This window comes from Theobroma cacao, chromosome 8 (genome assembly GCF_000208745.1).
Source record: "Theobroma cacao cultivar B97-61/B2 chromosome 8, Criollo_cocoa_genome_V2, whole genome shotgun sequence".
Classification (NCBI taxonomy): domain Eukaryota; kingdom Viridiplantae; phylum Streptophyta; class Magnoliopsida; order Malvales; family Malvaceae; genus Theobroma; species Theobroma cacao.
In genome coordinates this window covers 4,812,122-4,832,242 of record NC_030857.1, presented here as the reverse complement: position 1 = coordinate 4,832,242, position 20,121 = coordinate 4,812,122, and the positions used below count along the sequence as shown (strand labels likewise).

General features: G+C 37.6%; 4 protein-coding genes across 6 annotated transcripts; 1 reads left to right on the top strand and 3 right to left on the bottom strand.

Moving 5' to 3' along the window:
- LOC18592074 (protein PIN-LIKES 3) lies at window positions 641–6,239 on the top strand. Of its 3 annotated transcripts, none has more exons than XM_018125993.1 (11): window positions 644–975; window positions 1,546–1,667; window positions 1,963–2,042; window positions 2,142–2,266; window positions 3,255–3,376; window positions 3,542–3,778; window positions 4,360–4,452; window positions 4,896–4,996; window positions 5,441–5,493; window positions 5,623–5,808; window positions 5,924–6,239. In XM_018125993.1, exons 1-11 carry the CDS (start codon window positions 753–755, stop codon window positions 6,046–6,048), a joined length of 1,467 nt encoding a protein of 488 aa, XP_017981482.1. In that variant the 5' UTR covers window positions 644–752; the 3' UTR covers window positions 6,049–6,239. The 3 variants fall into 3 exon arrangements, with proteins under 3 accessions (XP_017981483.1, XP_017981482.1, XP_007018644.2); XM_007018582.2 differs by having other exon boundaries at window positions 1,508–1,667; XM_018125994.1 differs by lacking the exon at window positions 5,924–6,239 and having other exon boundaries at window positions 641–975; window positions 5,441–5,506; window positions 5,623–5,805.
- On the bottom strand, window positions 6,318–8,431 carry LOC18592073 (cell division control protein 2 homolog D). Its single transcript, XM_018125995.1, has 8 exons — window positions 8,002–8,431; window positions 7,732–7,873; window positions 7,582–7,643; window positions 7,342–7,453; window positions 7,149–7,242; window positions 6,974–7,043; window positions 6,754–6,892; window positions 6,318–6,647 (listed from the first exon to the last, which is right to left on the bottom strand). Exons 1-8 carry the CDS (start codon window positions 8,238–8,240, stop codon window positions 6,555–6,557), a joined length of 951 nt encoding a protein of 316 aa, XP_017981484.1. The 5' UTR covers window positions 8,241–8,431; the 3' UTR covers window positions 6,318–6,554.
- LOC18592072 (protein FAR1-RELATED SEQUENCE 5) lies at window positions 8,721–12,009 on the bottom strand. Its single transcript, XM_007018579.2, has 2 exons — window positions 9,420–12,009; window positions 8,721–9,139 (listed from the first exon to the last, which is right to left on the bottom strand). The coding sequence occupies exons 1-2, from the start codon at window positions 11,490–11,492 to the stop codon at window positions 8,975–8,977; spliced, it is 2,238 nt and encodes a 745-aa protein (XP_007018641.2). The 5' UTR covers window positions 11,493–12,009; the 3' UTR covers window positions 8,721–8,974.
- On the bottom strand, window positions 12,643–17,968 carry LOC18592071 (pyrophosphate--fructose 6-phosphate 1-phosphotransferase subunit alpha). Its single transcript, XM_007018578.2, has 19 exons — window positions 17,655–17,968; window positions 16,809–16,981; window positions 16,494–16,606; window positions 16,183–16,257; window positions 15,975–16,088; window positions 15,825–15,892; window positions 15,631–15,714; window positions 15,465–15,518; window positions 15,228–15,308; window positions 15,049–15,142; window positions 14,890–14,963; window positions 14,648–14,758; window positions 14,506–14,550; window positions 14,363–14,419; window positions 13,971–14,075; window positions 13,773–13,889; window positions 13,443–13,546; window positions 13,185–13,350; window positions 12,643–12,986 (listed from the first exon to the last, which is right to left on the bottom strand). The coding sequence occupies exons 1-19, from the start codon at window positions 17,742–17,744 to the stop codon at window positions 12,858–12,860; spliced, it is 1,854 nt and encodes a 617-aa protein (XP_007018640.2). The 5' UTR covers window positions 17,745–17,968; the 3' UTR covers window positions 12,643–12,857.

The window sequence follows — 20,121 nt, the reverse complement described above, 5'->3', positions numbered from 1 at the left end:
CCTGAGGTTATGGTGATATATGATTGTAGTAGTAAAAGATTTAGACAAGGATGGTGTCAAGTTAAAGGAACTAGTAAAAATAACTAGAACAGTATGTGATGGGATTATTATCCTCTCCTTAACCCAAGGGAAAAAAACTAATTCAATAAAACGTGCAGTGTTATTATTAATAAGTCATTTAAAACTCTCTTACTTATTCGATGTGAGATTTTAAAAAATACCTTATTTACTTTCTTTTTGAAATGTTAAGCGTGATATTTTTATTCATATGATTTAATAATACTCTTGTTATTCTCAATCACCTTGTTTATCTCATCTTAAAAGTGTTTGACGTGAATTAAATTAAAATCGAAACTGTTTTAATATTATTTTATCAAAAAATTATTTATTTTTTTTAAAAAATTAATCTAATGACATATGTAATGTCACCACTTACAAATTATTAAAGACTTGCTCGATCTAAAATTTTTAAAAACACCCTACCTAGATCCTTGCTGAGGCGTGACAAGTACTTGGGTAAGCGCTTAGCTGCTTGGTATTAATTACAACTGGCATGACGTGATGTATATCCACCAGCTATAAGTATTTTAAGCGCATGCCACTTGTTTATCTCCTCCTAATTGGTGATACTACAGTTACATACAAATTCTTCTTCCTTCACGCACAGACCATAAAACTGTTGAATTTAGCAAAGCGGGAAACGTGGTGTTAATTGGATCCATCGTTTTCACCCGAGGAATGAATGATCATGAATGCAACCCAAGCAGCGAATGCCCACCAACAGATTGCAATATGATTTGCAGTCCACTTCTGCACGTGGGATCTCAAATATGCATGTCACGACTAATCAAGTAATTCTTACGGAAATCAATTGCACAAGAAAACGAACAAAACCCGCCGCACATTCATATGCTTTTATTAATTTGCATCTTCCCTGTCGTCCCCAATGCATGCGTCGGTTTTATCTGCGCGCTGGTAAGTGTAATTCCTTTTTCTTTTCTTTTCTTTTATGGCTGCTGATGATGATGATGATGATGAATTGCTAATACACACACATACATATATGTATCGACATTTCCCTTTTTTTTTTAACATAAATTTTTCGATTTGATTTTGGGGGAGAGTGAAGGGCTCTCAATGCTTTGTTGCCAACACGAGTTTTCTTTTTGTTTGATATAAGTTCCTAAATACAACAGAGACTAGGTTCATTAACCAAGGCTACTTTCTGCTTTGGTCTTTCGAAATCATCCTTGGTCGTCGTACGTAGACATTAATGATCTCACGAAATTAATTCTATCATTAAATTAATATCTATATTTAAGATTTTGTGTTGATGGCTTGGCTTCAAGAACAAATGAAGGCACATTTTGCACCCTAAGAAATCAACGTTCCATTTTTACAATTGGATTTCATGTAGCGGTTGTTGGAGTTGGACGTCCACTCCTCAGCTTTCACTGGTATATTGTATGTATGAACGGGAGCTGAGTTAAGATGAGTTGATTTCCAGGTTTATAGAAGATTCTGATGAGAATATGGTGCTGCTAGATCTTTTTATTGCTGCTACAATACCGGTCCTAAAAGTGCTTTTGATAACTGCACTTGGGTTATATCTTGCTCTAGATCACGTCAGTATCTTGGGGGAAGACACCAGGAAGCATATGAACAATGTAAGTGCTTAATCCTAGCTCTTTTACACACTTCACTTCTTGCCCTTAAATATTTGTTCCGTACCATGTTCCATATGACATAGTTGAGTGAGGCGTAGCAAAAACAAACCCTTTTGGTTTTCTTTTTTTAGTATTTTGGCCAACAAGCTTATTCAATATTTGTTCATGTGAAAGAAATTCTGATTCTTTTCTGTTGCTTTGCTTTGCTTTGTAATGCTCCATCGATTCAAATTATGCAAATACAGTGAATAGTCAGTTCACTTAGGACAATGTTATTATTCTTTTGAGATTACAGGTAGTGTTTTACGTATTCAATCCAGCGCTTGTAGCCAGCAACCTTGCAGAAACAATTACGTATGAAAGCATGGTTAAGCTGTGAGTGAAACTCTTTCTGTGTATTTTACATTGATACAAATTACAAACTGCTCTTTCAATGTTCTGAAGTAGAAATCTTTTTGTCCAACATATGTCTAGGTGGTTCATGCCATTCAATGTCCTGCTCACATTTGTTATTGGTTCAATACTTGGATGGATAGTCATCCAATTTACAAGACCTCCGTCACATTTGCGGGGTTTGATTTTGGGTTGTTGTGCTGCAGGTATACATTCCATTTAACTGATTGAACATCAAATATGAAAGATGATAATGATCACTGTAATTAAGATGATCGTTGCCTCTCTCAAGGATGATTCAAACTAACTTGTTACACCATTTAATTGAACTGAACAAATGTCAAGGATTCCTAACTCCTAAGAGGTCGGCTGATATATGGTACTATTTATGTGTTCTAGTTGGTGGTTGAGCCAAAGGAATCTCTTGAGGAAATCATCCGCTTTATCAAACTTCAAGCTAGGGGAAAGAGGTTGCTGACACTGATAATTAGCATATTAAATTTAGAGTGTGCGATCGCTTTGAAAGTTTTGCTTCCTCCACAAACTGATAATATTAAGAATGTGATCAGTTCTATGTTTTCAGTGGCTGATGTTTTTATTTTTCTGTCATGGCATGTCTTATCGAACTCTGAGCATCATATTCATACAAGATGCGTCAAGCACATGCATTTTGCCTGTTTGTAGTGATGTCAACAGATCTCTGTTATCTGCCCCAGGTTATTTATCTCAGCTATCTCTTCAAGAGGAAAATGGGCAATCTAAGGCAAGAAGAATATATGTAGGCTTAAGAAACTTAAAGCTTCTGATTTTAAGAAGCTCACATACTGTCCTTGTTGGTGCTAGTGAAAGCTGTACCGGAGGACTCATGACTGGCAGTCGAAAAGCTTATTAAGGCCTTAGAATTCAACCCTTTGTTGGGTCTCTTGTGAGTGACTTTGGGTTAGTCTATTGTGCAAGGTGGAGTCATTTGCCTTTTTCCAGCTTAACTAAGCTTCTCCAATAGAACAAAAAATGGAGTCATTGGCATTACTTCAGCTAAAACAAACGTAGTCTGAATCCTTTGAACCTTTTCTGTGCTAATGCAAATGACTAGGACTTTTCTTCTTGAAATCTCTAGTCGAAAGGCTTTTATCAAATTTTCTTTTTCTGCAGTCTGTAAAAGTTTTGCTTTAAGTTTCTTTCTCCATACAACAGGGAATATGGGGAACATGCTCCTTATTATAATCCCAGCTGTTTGCAAAGAAAAAGGAAGCCCATTTGGATCTCCTGAAGTATGTCATTCATACGGAATGGGTTATGTTTCACTTTCAATGGCGGTATGTTCCTTCTCAACTGTGCTGGATTTGAGAGCTCTTGATGCCATCAAGGAAAAAATTTCCCTTTTTCAAACCTTGTATAGAACTACATTGGAAGAAGTACACTTATTTATATGGCTATGGGACTTATTCATGTTTGCAAATTGCTTTGTTTTGAAACCTTAGATTGGAGCCATTTATTTGTGGTCTTACGTCTTCAATATCGTCCGAATATATTCAATCACGAGCATCAACGAATCCACTGTAAATGATTCCTCTACCAGCAAATATTTTAGGGAAGCATCCACATCAGATCAGGGGAGTTGCACTGAACCACTACTTTCTTCCAAGGATCTCTTGGTATCTGAAGACAATGAAAATGGATACATCCTGCCTTGCACAAGTTCTAAGGGAAAAGCTGAGGTTGTTCAGCTTGTGACACTACCAATCTCCTTTTTGCTTTATCAGTTCCATGACTTCTTACATCTTCCCTATTGGACATTTTCAATGTTTCTCTAAGAATATTTCATGTTTTTGTGAATGTCAACACAGTATGGTTTTCATGGTAATAACATACAGATTCCTGTAGCAAAACCCACCAGGAAACCTAGCTATATTTTTTTTTGATTGCTTGTTAAATTTAACAGAAAGGATGGGATCTTTTACATTAGGATTTGAGCTATTCTCCTATTTAACTATATTATTACAAGCAAATTGTATTGGCAATCTTTTTATTTACCTTGGCATCCTCACAAGGAGAAAAACTATCTTCATGATTGTAATATTAACTATGGCATCTTTCATGTTATCCTATTGCTAGTAGTTTTGTATCTGAGATATAGTTTTGTTTATTCAACTCCATTACATTTCATAACCATTGCAGTTTAGTAGTCTACCAAGTTTTTCATTGCTCTTTGAGATAGAAATCAAGTTTGCATGTTGAAGCATTTTAATGGAAGCTTTGATTGAGATTTGATTTTTGATTTTCTGAAATCTTGTGGCAGGCAAGATTTTCAAGTAAGATAAAGCAACAATTAAATATGATGATTGCTAAGATTAATATGAGATCAGTATTTGCCCCTTCAACAACTGGAGCGGTATGATCTTACTTCCTTTTATGTTCTTCATTTACCATTTTCACTTACTGGAAGCAAAAAGGAGAATGTTGTTCTCCCAGCCATATTGTGTTTTTCGTTTTCTTTAGTGCTAAACTTAGCTAAGATTTTAGTCAGATGGATATTCATCTAATGGATCTATCATAAAGAATCTAACAAGCTAAGACCAATGGAAGAAAACTCTATGCCAAGTATCCTTTATGGAAGGATGCTTTTTGCATGTCTCTGAAGCACAAGATCTACTATTCATTGTGGAGATCAATACAGGGTCTGAATGAATATACATTCATAATATATGGATGAATAGCATATAATTGAAGTATGAATTAAGTTTCTCTACATGTAATACAAAATTCATGCTGCCTTGTTGTCCTGTTTATATATTTTGAGTCATTGACTGACGTGTGCACTCTTCTCTTGTATAGATTGTTGGATTTGTAATTGGACTCGTCCCTCAGATTAGAAAATCAATGATAGGTGATGGTGCTCCTCTTCGTGCGATTCAAGATTCTGCTTCTTTAGTGGGGTATAGCAACAATCACTGTTTTCAAAATGACCAGGATTTTGAAGACTCATCATCAAACAACATCTCTTTTATTCTCTGCTCATGAGGAATACAATTTCATTTACAATCGAAGTACATCCAGTTCTAAATTTTGGTTAATGGAATCTTGGCTGTTCTCTAGCCACACAGCTTCATCACTAATGGATAACTCATCAAACACCATGATTCTGTAACTGATGATGTTTACAAGTAACATACATTTGACCGTGACATTTTGCATCTCCTGTCTGGTTATATATAATCAGCCATTTTCATATTTTTTGATCTTGGGGCAAATATCTACCCTACTATTCGTTCAACTTCACAAGAATTCGTCAGACCATACTTATGCCGTATCACATCTCAAACTTCTGCTCATTTTGTTTCCATCCTAATTAGCTTATGAGTTTATGTTTCTCAATGCAGTGATGGAGCCATCCCAGCTCTCACCCTAATTGTGGGAGGTAACCTTCTCAAAGGTACTACTAGCTGGTAAAGATTGATTTGTTTTTTTTTTTTTCAAGGCTAATATTAATAGCACGGTTAAGCTGCGTATATGTTGAATCTCCTTTCATGCTGGTGATTGGCAATGGATGGCTGCTTTGCAGGACTGAGAGGGTCAGGAATTCGCAAGTCTATCATTTTTGGCATCATTGTTGCTCGTTATATTGCTCTGCCTCTCATTGGTATTGTCATTGTTAAAGGAGCTTCTCGTATTGGTTTTGTTCAAGCTGATGCACTATATCAATTTGTTCTCCTTCTTCAGTTTGCTGTTCCACCTGCAATGAACATAGGTATCATAATTTGTTCAATTTGTTCTCCTTGTGGATTTCTGTCTTAACTCTTGTTCCGCCAGAAACTAGTGATCCAAATAATTGTTTGTTTATTATTTTTTTAATTCTTGCACAGGTACAATCACTCAATTATTTGGAGCTGGTGAGAGTGAATGCTCTGTTATCATGCTCTGGACTTATGCCTTAGCCTCAATTTCGCTTACCTTATGGTCAACATTTTTCATGTGGTTGGTGGCCTGAATTCTGCTAAAACAAATGTTTCTGGAGCAATATACCAGCAAAGGATGCTGTAGGTGCTGCTACCGCTTTTCTTTTTCTTTTTTATTTTTTTTTTTTGGGAGGATTAAGAACAGATTCCAAACTCAGGACAACAAATGTTTCTCTTTTCCAAAAAATACAACTGATGCTTTGGAATTTCGGCGCTGGCCTCAAAACTCTCTTCACACTTGGCCTAGTTTCATGTCAACACCATGGTTGCAACAATGTAAACAAATTCCACAGTAAAATTGTTCATTGACCAAGATTCATATGTGATATATTCAACACGTCAATTCTTCATTAGACATTAACAAAAAGTAAATTTCAGCAAATGGAGAATTTGAGCGATAAAGTCATTTCAGAAAGCAACAAGTCACAAATATTCAGTAAAGATGGAACTAGTATGCTTGAGAGAAGCAGATGGGATTGTTTCTACCAATGAACTCCTTCTTGCTGATCTAATTGGGCAACGACCACCTCTGTGCTGTTCAAAGATGGGCTTTGTCGAGATCGGCAAAGTAAGGGTGTTCCATGGCTTTCTTGGCAGAAATGCGCTTTGAGGGATCATATTGCAACATTTGCTGCAAGCACCAACAAAACATTTCAACTATCAGCTATCAGATGTTGTGAAGAGGATGGTTTTTGATAGTTGTTATGAAAATAAGGCTGTAAAAAGTCAAGGGTTACCGATAAGAGATGAAGCCCATCATCATCCAAATTAGGAACAGCTGATGACAGCCCCTGAGGGCTCCACTGGGGGTAATCATGCCAGTTTGGCAGCAAGCTGACTCCTGGCCACACTTGTTCATTTGGAGTACCCAACAACCTGCATCCATGAAGAAGATATCAGAAGATAGAAAAGGTTTGAACGGGACACCAAGACAGGGGATGTAGAGGCATAATGGACCTGAAAATATGAAGGAGCTGCTGCAGTTCAGAATCTCCAGGGAACAGGGCTTGTTTGGTGACCAGCTCGGCTAGAAGAGAAAATAGAAAACGGAGAAAAGAATAAAGAGGTTATTTAGCAGAACAAGATCAAGAAGATAGCAAGTATGAATATGGAAAAAGGAGTAAGCAAGTACCAAATATACAGGCGACAGACCACATATCCACAGCAGTTGAGTAATGAGTAGCCCCCAAAAGGACTTCAGGTGCTCTGTACCATAGGGTCAATATCTGAAAATTTACATTTAGTTCAATTAGGGAAAGAGGCAGGAGTGAAGAGGTGATGCAGAAAAGGAGTGAAGGTAAGTAAAATAAGGGTGTGTGAGTAACCTCGTGAGTGTACTTCTTGATGGGAAGAGTAAAAGCCCGGGCAAGGCCAAGATCAGCTATTTTAAGCGTCATGGTCTTTCTATCCATGAGGAGATTGTGAGGCTTAAGGTCCCTGAGTTAATGGAAGGGAACAGTTAAAATACAGGAAAGAAATAAGCGTATTTAACATCAAAATGAAATGGGCTTCAGTAATTGATCTAAAAGAAAAGTAAAGAGAGAAGAAGGGAAGGGAGGGTTAACCTGTGTAAAACGCCATGGCCGTGGCAGAAGGCAACACCTTTGCAAAGTTGGTACATCAAGCTCTGTTAACATAGATGCATCCTCAACCCAATCAAGAACAAAGAAAGAAAGAAAGAAAAGAATGAAGAGAGAGACAGAAATAGGGGAGACCTTGACAGTGTTAACAGGAATCTGGTCTCCAGATTGGCGAAAGGAGCGGATGTATTTCTTGAGATCAGTGTCCATGTACTCAAAGACCAAGTAAAGAACCGTCTTTCCCTCTTTGTTCTGCCCTTGTTTCACATCCATCAACCTGAACACATACAATTATATGATTATCATGTTGTTAGAGTTGGAAGAAACCAGAAAGCTGCTTATCAGGAGAAAAAAAAAAAAAAGATGCGTAGGAAGCAAAGCAAAGAAATCCAAAGAATGAAAGACCTGACAACATGGGGATCTCTGGAGAGCATGCGCAAGATGGAGACCTCGCGGAGAGTGGTGGGAGGAACGCCTTCGTCGTCCTCGTGAAGACGAGTCTTCTTGAGGGCAACAATCTTCCCAGTCGCTCTCTCTCTTGCTCTGTACACCTTTCCGTACGTTCCCTCCCCGACCTTCTCCAACTTCTCGAATGCCTCCATTGCTGACGATGATACCGCCGCCGTTTGGCTTTGCCTCTCCATTTCCTGCTTTTTCTCTCACAAGTCACAATCGCAATCCCAAACCCTCTTTCTTCTATTACATGTCTAAACCCAATCGCTATATTCATATATAACCGTTTCTTTTGCCTTTAGAAACCCAAAAACAGTCGTTGTCCAACGGAAACTTTTCTTTTTGAATTTCAAATTCCCCGATCCAGCGCCCCCACCCCCCATTTCCATATTTGCCCCCTTCCTTCCCTTTTGCGTAGAAATAAATAAATAACCCCAACGGGCTTTTTCCTTTTTCAGAGACCCAACGGTCTGATCTTTTCTGTTCACTAGCCCAGCCCAATTCTCTTAGCAGGCCTAGGCCCTTTTCCAATTTGTTTTGGTAGTACATTTTCTATCAAATCTCATAGAAGTCATCGGCTGCTTGGCTTCAACTTGAATCTGGGGGCTGCCATAATCATGATTTCCTATATTAAAAAAGAAAGCAAGAAAGAAGAAATACAAGGCTCTATCTGTACTAAACTGGAACTAATCAACCTTTCCACAGCTAAAAATCCAAAGGAGAAGAAAGTCTGCATTTTCTGTACATTGCAAGCAACCGTGTTGTGGTTGTGGAGTCAGCAAAGGTTGATAAAGGAATGCATTCGCCAATTGAGTGACCTCTCCCAATCTAACCCCACCTTCTTAGTTTTCACTAGTTAGTTAGTTAGGTAATTTACATGAACCCCGGGCAAGACCTCCACCATCAACCCTCATGTTTTATTTGTTCAGTCTTTTAGAATAAGCCTCACATTCTGAACCTTCACTGACATCTTTAGCTTCTGTTCTTCCATATCTTTCAAAACAGCTGCCAGTTTTGCTCGATAGCCTTCACACCGTCGACTTGCGTCTTCCAACTCCACACTTAGTTCCTGGATTTTCTTCTCCTGGTTCTGCAGCAAGGCAGAGGAATAAGATTATGACTCCTTCGAGATGTAAAGGGTTTTCATTATGGGGATTGATTGGTATATAGTTTCCTAAAAAAACTAGAGCTATTACTGATGGTTATTTAAAAGCAATTCAGCAAATCTTAAACCGGTCTACAATGCCCTGATTCAATGTTTAGACAGATATTGCAGATATGACCTAAAGTATGAAGAGCAAAAAGTGAAGATCAATGATACAATACGGAAGTCAATTAAAGAGAATATATCATGAATAAAGGAACTTTACCTCAGAGCCAGACTGAAGCTGCTGGCCAGAATTAAAAGGAGAATTTTTTATGACTGCAGAATCATTCTTCTTTGCAGCAACAACCTTCTTTGCAGCCTCATGAAGTGCATCCATTGCGACATTAAAAGTATGTATTGATCCTGTCCCTTCTCTCACAAATTTAATAGCTTCATGGCATAGATTGTCATAACGAGCAGCATAGGACTCCTGAATATTACTTGGCAATTCCACAGTGCAACCATCCACTGCAGCCCCACTTTTTGCATTTCTTGTCCACCGTTTTAAGATATAATGAGATGGCAATGTCAGAACATTTGTTACCCTGAAAACTGCTAATACATGCTTGCAAATAATGCCTGAAAATTCAAACATTTGGCAGCTACAACTAGCTTTCTTTCCGAAAACATTGAACTTCACAAAATGTGCTTGATGGTCTTCTCCAAATTTCGCCACCCGATACGTTACTTCTAATCCTGAGTCATCAATTGCAGTTGCAGGGTAAGCAAGAGTCTCAACTAATTCCTCCTGGAATTTCATAAAGATCTTCCTTGTGTAAAGGTTGGCTGCTTGTTTTTCCATAGGAGACGGAGTTTTTAAAGCTGGTGCTATATTTAATGTATCATAATCTGCCTTTACTTCCTTTTCATATCGATTTGCAACTGCTTTTTCATATTGCTTAATCAGAACCTGGGCATTAGTTGACGCATTTATATAACCATCAAAATAAGAGTTTATACTATCACTTCCTTGATTTATGGACATCTCCCCAAAGAATGTGTCCCGAAGATAAACTGGTACCCAATGCTGTCGAGTGTTGTACATTGACTGAAGCCATTCATTATCTCCAAGACTGTACCTTAGAAGAAGGGACTCCCAACATGACTCAAACTCATCAACTGTCTCTGTTACATTGATGCATCTTTGAATCTCTGCTTCAAAAGTCGGGTGTGAGTGATATACATCAGAAAGCTTCTCCTGAGCTTCCCTAAACACATTCCATTTACAAAATCGGTGGCGGGTCCCCTGGAAAACTTGTGCAACAGCTGCTCGTATTATCCTATCCTGGTCTGTCGTGATTGAAATAGGATGGCGGCCTGACATTGCAGCTAGCCAAGTCTGGAATAACCAAACAAAAGAGGACTCTGACTCATTGAGAAGCAAAGCACATCCAAACAACACAGGTTGTCCATGATGATTCCACCCAGTAAATGGGGCAAAAGGAACACGATATCGGTTTGTTCTATAAGTTGTATCAAATGCAACAGTGTCCCCAAAGTGATTATAATTCATTCTAGAATGAGCATCAGCCCAGAAGATGTTTCCTGTGGAGTTACCAAAATCACCTTGGACAGCATAAAAGAAAGCAGGATCCTCAGTTTGCATTTGCTTCAAGTAGTCGAAAACAACCTGACCCCCACTCCCAAGTGTTCTCTGTCGACTACTACTCATATAATTCTGGCAATCAACTTTAGTAAAACCAACGTTATTAACTCCACCTGATTCCTTAATCAACACAGACATCACTCCACTTGGGCCCATCCCAGCGGCTTGAAGTGTATCAATGAGGCTGCGAGCAGGACCAGAGACATGCCTGTGAGAACGAAGGCAATGCACCTTATCTGGTGGCACAAGCTCATGGTTATGGTCTTTAACAAGTTTAGAGACAGCCCACTTTCCAGAAGTCTGCTTCTTGACAGTGATTTGTGCCTTACAACCAACTCTAGTGATGGTACGCTGGCGCTTGGAGCTATTCTGACCGGCATCTCTACGAAAGCCCTCCCGGGAGCAGACAATTTGGCGGCATATGATGGAGCCATCACGACGTGAGCGCTGGTAAACACTAACCCGAGTGCTAAAACCAATGCGGCGGGCATACGAATTGTAGAAAATGCGAGCTGCCTGTTCAGAATCAAATTCCATACCCTCATATGGCTCGAGATTGGGATCCCCCAGGGTGGAAAGAGGTTGGGCCAAGGCGGGATCGTAATGATCAAAAGGTAGTGGGTGTTCCAAGTCAAGGGCAGTAGTGTCGTCATCAAACTCAATTGCAAGATTTGGAGGATGAATATCCATTGAACTAATGTATTATCTGACTATTGGTCTGGGACTCTGGTCACCGCTGTACGATAATCATGTATATATTCTTTTTTCTCTTTGAGGGTTTTGGAACTTGGAAGTGACAATCATATTAAAAACCATAAGTTTGCAAATTGAGTTGTGGCCATTGGGTTTGGTGTCAATGTTCAATATTCATACATAGCATTCGAAAGTCGAAAGCTGAAGGATTAGTGGGAAAGGATTAACTGACCAGAGATGATGATGGTATAGAGGGCGGGTGCTGCTGCTGCTGCACAGAATCGGGAGCGCGCAGAGTAGTTTCTGTTGGAGCAGAGGAAGATAGGGAAGTATTTTCGTGGGGGGGCTTTGAGGGTTTTCACATTTCAGTCTGGGAAAGCTTTTGGGTGTCATGTGCAAGTGCAAGAGGGATGAGAGCTTAGCTTGGCTTCATCTTGTAGTTACCATTACAAGCTACACAGTACACGGACGGGATATCTTTCCACTTCACTATTTGCCCCGTAAAAAAGGGTGCTATTACTCTGTACGCAGCCCCTGGTGATTTCAATTACAATTACAGACATTTGTTAAAAGTTTATTGGAATTTATCTTTAGGTTACAATTTAAGAATGAAAATTTATTTCATCAATGCCCATTAATCTCAAATGAAAATTTAAGGGATGCTGTTTCATTTGCTGAATTTTTTACAGTTATCCAAAGCACGCAATTCCCTCCTAAATCATAAACTTTTATTCTTTGGTTTTTTTCCCAATATTTAAATAGATAAATATTCGAATTGAAATGCTTGAAGTTTTAAGTATCCGGATGTCTTAATCGAAACAGAACACTGGGTTTCAATAATGCAATTATGTGCGTTCTTACTCATTCATTTAGTAAGCACGTAATATTAGCTCCTTCAAATAAACAAGATCCAAGTTTACGGCTAGAATTAATGATTTCGAATATCCTCTAAACCCGAAATTCCCCACTAACCTGAGCCCCTTTACTGGTGAGTTGGTCTTTCTGCCTTTATTTATTCCATTTATTTGGTCAATCCTCATCCAACCTCAATTAATTTAATGTAGTTGCTGTCTGCACTCACACTCTGCACAAATACTAATCAAACACGATGACAGAACGCGGTGATGCTACTTTTAACGTAAAAATCTGCCACAGTAAACCATGGTTACCATGCCATCATTCCTTCCATAAAACTTTTAATCTTCCAAAACTGTTAAAGAGTACATGCTATTATCATCTCGCCCAAAACAAGAAAACAGGGGGAAACTCAGTTTATCACACATGCCCAGGCCTATAAGTTCAGGATAATTAAGAAAATTGATATCATGAGTACAATAACTGGCATGTTCCTAAGTTATTGTATCAAAGGGTTGTCTGTCCGCCTGATGACGACGAAGACATCACAGAGAGAACCTCTGTCACAGATGCCATTACGCTTAAAGCCGCTTTCAGAACTTCTTGAGAACACCCTGGCTTCACAATGGTACGGACCTGAAAAACGTGCACATAAGGTGGTGCCGTATGAGAAAAATACAGCCATAGCAGTTGCAATTGAACAGAAACCAATATCCAAAGCCAAAAAGATATATTTCATGCACAAATAAAGATAAAATACCTGTCGAACGAAACATGTGAAATACAAGAAAAAAACAATTATACACAACTGAAAGGCAACAGAAAATTAGGCACCTTTTCAAGATATTCCTGGAGTTTCTTGATGCGGCCCATGTAATCCTGGTCTTCAACGCACAAGGTCACAGCCTTAGCATCAGCACCAGGACCATCAAACTGAAGGGGTCCTGGATTTCTGTAGATATCATCCAGCAAAAACCTTGCTGCGTTTTGTCTCAGCAGCCTGCAATCAGACATACAGAAATTAGAATGAGTGCCTATAAAACTAGAATCGACACTGCTTCACTTACAACATCTTTTAACAATGACACTTACTCGTATGCTTTGCCTTTCAAATCCACAGTAGCTGGATGAATAGCAGGTTTTCCAATTGACAAGGCATTGGGATTCTGAGACCAGCGCTTCACACTCATCATTGCCTGAGGTTAAACAAAAAGGCAATTAAAGTCGAGCCTTATAGAGAGAGCATACATAAGGAACCAAATGGCAAGGAGCCTTTAAGAAAGCACAAAAGAAAAGCATGAAAAATCAAAAAGTAGATGAGAGGGCAGGGTGTTCCCAGCGAGGGAAAGGAAATGATGATTAAAAGTTGTCAAATTTTGATGTCCATATCATGGATTATGGTAAAGAAAATGAAAACTCAACTGTAATAGGTGCAGCACCACAGCGCCACTTGTTCACTGGATTTTTTAGGTTAGTAATAGTTGCCATGTAACCATTTAAACCAGCTGCAAGAATATGATAGCAGATATGCCCAAGAACCTGTGAAAATGTATCATTATTATAAAGGGAGCATATTAACAAAGGCAAAGGAGACATAATAACGTTTTAATGATAGCATACATAGGCATAGTCACAGTCGAATTTTGATGGTAAGGATCCACGAGCCTGATACCCGAAGAAGTGGCAGATAGCATTAAATTTTTTCCCCTTGTAAGTACCTGCTTTCTGCTCAAAACAACATGAGACATCAGTGAGTAAAGAATCTTAACTTGGAACCTACTAAGGATATATGGTTAACTAAAAATGATTCAAAATAAAATACTACTAAAACATTCTGGTGGATGCTGGGAGAGAGGCAGAAGAACTTGTTATCCGAAAAGTGCACTCCTGGGGAAAAGTTATGGATTTTCTTTTTTGTACCAACCACTAAATGTTTTGAAAAGTTTAGTTCAATGTCAACAAGAAAGAAACAATAAGAGTGTACAAAACAAAAGGAGAAAACTATTGCCTACCAGGCGCTTATTAATTTCAGTCTCTACAAGGTGCGCCAGAAGTTTCTCTGTCTCAATCTGGAAAGAAGGCAGAACAGATATTAGTTTTGGAAAAATCTGATAACTTCTTCTTGTAATAAGAAAGCATATCTCATCCTACTGACCTGTGACAACTGTGCAGAATCATCTGATTCAGGATGGAGGAGAAGCTGTGACATTGAACATCACATCGTCACTCATTAAGCTGATTAATCGGTATACATATACCTTTAAACATGATGAATTAAAGGAAATCTGAACCAGAACCTGTCTCCTTATAAAAGGTGGCAAAAATTCAAACAAAGCTGATGCCCAAGGTGAAAGTTGAGAAGAAATTTTTTCAGCAGAAACACCTTGCCTGAGCAAACTGTGAATTTCCTGAAGTAAAAATCATCAATATAAGCACAGATTAATGTCACATTGAAGCTTCAAATGTAAAGAAACATCTCTCTTTGGGAGCGAGAGGGATGTGAAGAAAATTAGAGGAGTCATTGTTTAAAATTAGTTACCTTCAACAGAGCATACACTTCAGGAATACTTTCTATAAGCCCTTCAGGCAGAAGGATGACCCCGTGGTTCTTGTCTGGTCCAAACACACAAGGTCAGGAAACAACAATGACAACTAAGCACTGGCCAACACGAAATAAAAGCAACTTGAAATATTTGACCTTGCTCTGCCCTGGCTTGAACCGCATCACATATTTGCTTTGTTATGTCAAAAAGAGTAAGCTTTGACGCAGCCACCTCCTCACCAAGAATTACCTGTTAAACATATATCAAATGTTAATAAGTGAAAACTCAAGAAAGTATATGTAACTAAAATTAGAATTAGAAAGCAAACACTGACCATATTTGGATGAGATTGGAGGGTGCATTCCAGTGCAACATGCGAGGCCTTCCTTCCCATAAGACGGATAAAGTAATAATACTGAAAAGAAAAGCAGGGGTAAGGCAACAGAAAGGTATGACCATACTAGTCTACTGCTCTGACTGGCTTCTTACACAACTTTCAATAACCTCATGCCAACAGGATTGACGTAACCACTCATACAGGAGATACCATTTTAGGATGTAAACCACATACCTTTTCCGCAGAGAGAGCATCAGTGCAGACATTGCTGATGAGCTGGGAATTGACCTGTATGTAATGTGAACACTTTTAGTAAAGGTGATGTTTTCTCCTTAAATTTGCTTTAACTACCATTTCAAATTCCCAATGTTAAACTCCTAAACGTTTAAAATAATTATACCTTGCATATTGTATCAAAACCAACATTAGCTTCCACAAATTGATTCTTGAGGTCTCCATTCAGTGTAACAGGAACACCAACCACCTGCAAACATTAGACAAAATTCAGAGTGCTGTGGCAAACTCACACATATAACAGTGACAGAAGCACCTAACTGACTCTTATGGTAAAGAAAATCTTGTCATGCAAGTTACCTTTGTTTGACATTTAGCTTCAGCAAATGTTTCAGCAAGTTGAGCAGCATCCGTGTTTGATGTTACACCTACAAGCCAAACAGAACTATTACTTAGTAACTTCTAATTACTTATAATACCATGTTTGCAAACAATGATAATTAAATTCACCTCCAATAATGACAAGGCCATCCAACTTCAAATCATTGCATGCAGTTAATGCAGCATTAACTTGTTCAGTCGTTCTAATTTGATCTTGTGTTCGTCCCAGCAAATCATAACCACCTTGTCAAGCCAACACATTTTAAAGCCTGTTAAATTACAGAACTGTATGAAATCCGAGCACTTGGACATAATATTGCCTCATGAGAGAACCTACCTTGATTTTTGTAGGTTGAAAGAATGTCATCTGTGATCTCTAAAGTTTTCTGTGCAAATAAACCTTGAGTACCACCTGTTAGCAGAAGCAGAGAAAGAAATACTTGTCACATAACGAAAGAAAAATAAAAATAAAAATAAACTAAGCACACTACAACATGTAAAATACATAAGGAAAGTAATTACAACATAGTATCAATAAAGAGTATTATTTGAACAGACATATACCCGTTCATGCAAGTGTGCCTACTGCATATGTAGGTGTGTACATGAATCTATATGTGACATCTTTAAACAAAGAATGAAGCTCACCCAAAAAGCCGAGCAAAGTGCTGTTGGGGTTGTGGATTTTGAGAGCTTTGTGAAGGCCCCATATGACATTATGCCCACCAGGGGATTGTCTCCCACAAAAGACAAGACCGACCCTGTAATGTGAGAAGGTTTGGGAATTAGACAAATAAGGATTTATTTTCATATATACAGCATGCCACCATGCATTAATGCATGGTAATTCCACAGAAAGATGAAAGGATGAAGAAAATGGTACAACAAGCAGAGCCAATTGCTTTTAAAAATGTCCTTAAAAAGTAGAAGGGCAAAAATCATGAAGTATGATACGATGAGCACCTCATAGCTGGATGCTCCGTTATAATCTGAGCATCAGGTACTTTTGCAGTTGCCCTGAGAAAGTGAGCCAAGGGCTGACCATAAGTGTGTGGAAAAGCACGAGTAATGGTATGGGCATCAGCTGGGTCTAAAGCTGTGGTGGCATCACCAAACTCAACCCTGACAGTAGTTCCCTGAACAATAGCAGAGCATCAACTGAATTGTGAGTCATCCAATCTATGACATTGAAATTAAATAAACAGAGCAAAGAAGAAAATGAAAGCAAGTGCCTCTCTGCTTGAACGAAAGAGATGCCGTTATAACAGTAAAGGATACAGCTCAACAGTCAACAGCTATTGCAATATAGTAGTACAATGCTAAAGGCAGATGGATGATCTCCGCTAGGAAAAAGAGAAGCCAGCATACGATATGATATGAGTAAATCTAATCAATTCAACCGCACATGCACTGTAATTAATCCAAAATCCAAACGAAAAAGAACCCACAAAATTGTTTGTCGCAAGCAAAAGCATGGATTGGTAGTACGCGGTATTTGGCCCCCAAAAGAAATGCATGCACATGACTCATGGGTACTGACATTACTTACTAAAAGATCCTGTATATGAAATGAAATACTATGGTATGAACATAGGGACAAAACAAACAGAAATTACAAGTGCAGGAACACTGATAAGTAAAGAAAAAATCTAAGATTAGAACGATGCGATGCGTGATTAGCAGGAGAGAAATTTGAGATCTGTTAACATATACAAAGTATTGAATGATAAACATGGAAAGATCTAACTGCAAAGCAGCAAAGCAACAGAGCTGAGAGAGGAAATCTAGAAGAGGAAAAGAAAAATGAACCTCGAGGCAAGGAGGGAGTCCTGGTTGGTATTGAGATCGGAGTTTCTGAAGATCGGAAAGTTCTCTGGGAATGCCGAAATCAGAGTCCATTTTTGGGTATTGGGAGAGTGGTGATCGGTTTGGTAGTGCAAGTAAGGAACAAGGCTTAAGCAAATAGCAATAGAGCAGTTGTTGGCAGTAGTTGGCTTCTCTTGGTTGGAAATGGTAGGTAGGTTAGTAGTGTTTGATTTGGTTGGGGGGGTCTTTTTGCTTCAAAACTCTGCTTTTATATCAGAGACCAGTGCAAGTGCAGATTTCGGACTGGGCGATGATGCGGTTACTTGCGATTGGGCGATACAACCAAACCAACTTCCCTCACCCTTTGCCCTTAATCACCCCATTTCTCCTCATTATTACACCACCTGCCATCACTTTCCACTTCCTAAACCAATGTTTGTCTGCCATTTGTCTCTGCGGATAACTTTTTACTCCTAATTTTTCATTTCAAATTCACCAGTACCACGAGCGGGCGCAGCTTGATTTGCTTCAATCCAGTGCTCCTAAGCTTTCTAAAATGGAATTTTACTTACAACTACCCAAGTTTTCTTTTCTCTTCACTTATCAGATAATATAGGATTGAAATTACTAATAAAAATCATTTTATCATTTCGTGATCATCATATATTTGAAATTTAATTAATTCGACATCGGTAAGTAAGGGGTGGTATAGAGATAGACCCACTGCATAGCCATTGAGTGACCAAAAAGTCAATGATAACAGTGGAAGGCCAAAGGCAGACCGCAGGATAAGATTTAGTTAATTCGCTTGGAATATGCTAAACAAGTAACAAAGGATATTCTTTACCCAAAAACCTTAAAGAGAAACCAAGTAACAAAGGATATCTTTGTAAATTCGCAGGAGCCCACTGGCTCAGTCAGCAACCACGGGACACGCCCAAGGACGTACCAGTTGTACACCCCCACCTAACGCTCCCATCAATCCCGATTTCCTTCTAGTAATTTTTCTCTTATGGCATGAATATGGACATGAATATCCAAACAAGCGGCCTTATGCCATGCCGAGGGCCGAGGCAAATGGTTTTTAGAAATTCCAATGTCTCTACAGCAAAACCCAACAGCTGTTTCAAATAATTCCAACACTTGTGTCTATATCAAACCCAAACCAAGAAAAACACATATCGATCCTTCATAATCGTGATAATGATCTTTAGGTCATTTTTAATCTAGTCACGGCCCCGAACGACATACACCAACACCATTCGGTCCCATTCGCCATTGCCATTTATCCTTTCCTGCCACTCTTGCTTGTTTACAGAAATCCTGTGATTTCTCAGTTCTAGCTTCTTGATCAGTGCGCCATTCTCCTCAACGACACTTTCTTCCCTGTGCAGCATAATCCTCAACCTCCAATATACTGCCGCTCTTAAATGAACCTTGTTCCAAGTCGATAAATATATAAATGGAAAATTTTAATCATAAACAAGTGCGGTTCAAATTCAACCTTAACATTCTATTAGAGACAGGGCGGAGCCTCATAGAGTTTTGGGGTCAAATTTTAAAATAAATTTTTATATTATATAAAATTTTTAAAATTTTTAATATATTTTGTTAATAGTCTTTTCAATAATTTTTTATTTAATAATTAATACAAATAAAAAATAACAAAAAATATTTCACATGCCTCATTCAATTTTAAAAAGTTTTTTAAATTATATTATTATTATTATTTTATACTCTTTACTCATATTAACTAAGTTTCTATAGATTTGTTTTTCCAAAAAAATACGAACCATCAATTATATATTTTTTTTATTATGTCATATATGAGTTTCATTTTTTACTTGTTATATTCATCCTTTTTTTTGCTCTGTGAATTTTATTTTTCATAATTTTAATATTTAAAAATTAATAAGTTATTATATAATTTTTAAATATAAGTTATATTACACTGTTATTTAAAATTTTATCAATATATTATTTTTTAATTAATCGTAATTATGTAAAAATAAATTATATTGAGTATATCTTTTTTATATTTTTTACATTTTATATTTAATTTAAAAGAAATTATCTTAAATGTGTAGTCTTTAAACAATCTTAATTATATAATAAGAAATTATTAATCTTGTATATTGTATTTAACTATTTATATTTTATACATTGTAGTTTTATATTTAGTATTATAAATTTAATTTAAAAAAAAATAAGAATATTGAATGTTAAATGTATTAATTTTGTTTTCAAGTTTGACTAAAATAACAATAAGTTGAAAATAATTAACAAATTATTTAAAAAAATACAAAAATCATCTAAATGATTCATCTACACTTACGCCATCAAGCATCAATGCTCAACTCATGAACAAAACTCATGTGAATTAAAATATCTAATATTCAATTCTTAAAAAATAAAAATTTTCAATACATAATTTTAATTAAGAAAATATAATTAAATACAACTTTCTTAA